The sequence below is a fragment of the Opisthorchis viverrini genome (genome assembly GCF_000715545.1).
Source record: "Opisthorchis viverrini unplaced genomic scaffold opera_v5_1678, whole genome shotgun sequence".
Lineage (NCBI taxonomy): Eukaryota > Metazoa > Platyhelminthes > Trematoda > Opisthorchiida > Opisthorchiidae > Opisthorchis > Opisthorchis viverrini.
The window spans coordinates 1,413-2,438 of record NW_008753648.1 but is presented as its reverse complement, the minus strand read 5'-3'; the positions used below and the strand labels follow the sequence as shown (position 1 = coordinate 2,438).

At 44.2% G+C, this 1,026-nt stretch overlaps 1 protein-coding gene across 1 annotated transcript; it reads left to right on the top strand.

Annotated features, from left to right (window-relative positions):
- Positions 1-423: 423 nt before the first annotated feature.
- On the top strand, positions 424-810 carry T265_12187 (hypothetical protein; the record flags this gene model as incomplete). The annotated part of the gene is made up of 1 exon (XM_009179291.1): positions 424-810. A coding segment is annotated over one exon (150 nt), but the record flags the coding sequence as incomplete, so codon positions are not given.
- Between the last annotated feature and the right edge of the window lie 216 nt (positions 811-1,026).

Here is a 1,026-nt window from a genome sequence, read left to right as displayed (position 1 = left end):
GTATGTATAAGTAGACACCGTGTTTGTCTCTAGAGAATGTGTTTTGTCCTGGATGTGCAGCTGTACTCCGCACGCATGGCCCTCATTCGGCGTGCCAGAGTGAATAACTATCGCTTGACTTTCTCGTTGGCAGGATAATTTTTTACATCATACAACTCTAGGTTTAGACAGCATCCACCAAAGGTGGATGGACGGACATTCTTTATCGGTTTCTTCTGTATAGGCCTGAATAACCTGACAGTACTTAGTTCTCGTGTTTCCAATATTTCCTATGAAACTATGCACCCGACTATGTTTCTCATGTTATCATGTTATGTCGTAGTTCCTAAACAATAAGCCAGTGTCGAACTCCTGTGCTTGACGGCTTCAGTTGTTTTCTTCTCTCCACTTGTTTAACGCCGTTTTACTGGTGATCTTTTCCAGCAACACATCAACTATACCCCAACCGAACCTACAGAAGATTTGAAAGCATTCGAACGTCGGCTACGTGAGGTGATCAATGGTTTGGGCCCGAAAGCTCGTTTGTGGCGCGTCATCCTTTTTGTCGTCACCCTTTCTTTCCTCACCACTGCCTATTTTTGGCTCGTTGATCCAAAAACCTATCAATTCGGATTCGTCAGCTCACTGCAAAATCACCCACAGTTTGTGATTAGTCTCATCAGCCTGATCGCCCTGTTTCTGATGGGCGCGCATAAAAAAGTCATTCTACCCAATATCATAGCGCATCGGTGTCGTGTCATTCTGGCGGAATACAATATGACTTGTGACAATTCGGGAAAATTGATTCTCCGGCCTAAACCAACCCTTTAGCATTTCTTTCTTGTACCGTGGACACTGTGAAATGACCCCCCTGGGCTACCACACCATAGCCCGTTCTGATCTGTTCGTTTTTTAGTTCACAACGTGTTTAATTGAGTGGAAAAAATTATTTTTGATTATGGAATTTCAACTTGATGGTGCTTTTGCTATCCAGCAAATTGTGCTGGCGATCCGTCGGGCTTTCTGGATAACTTCTCTGGGTGGCTT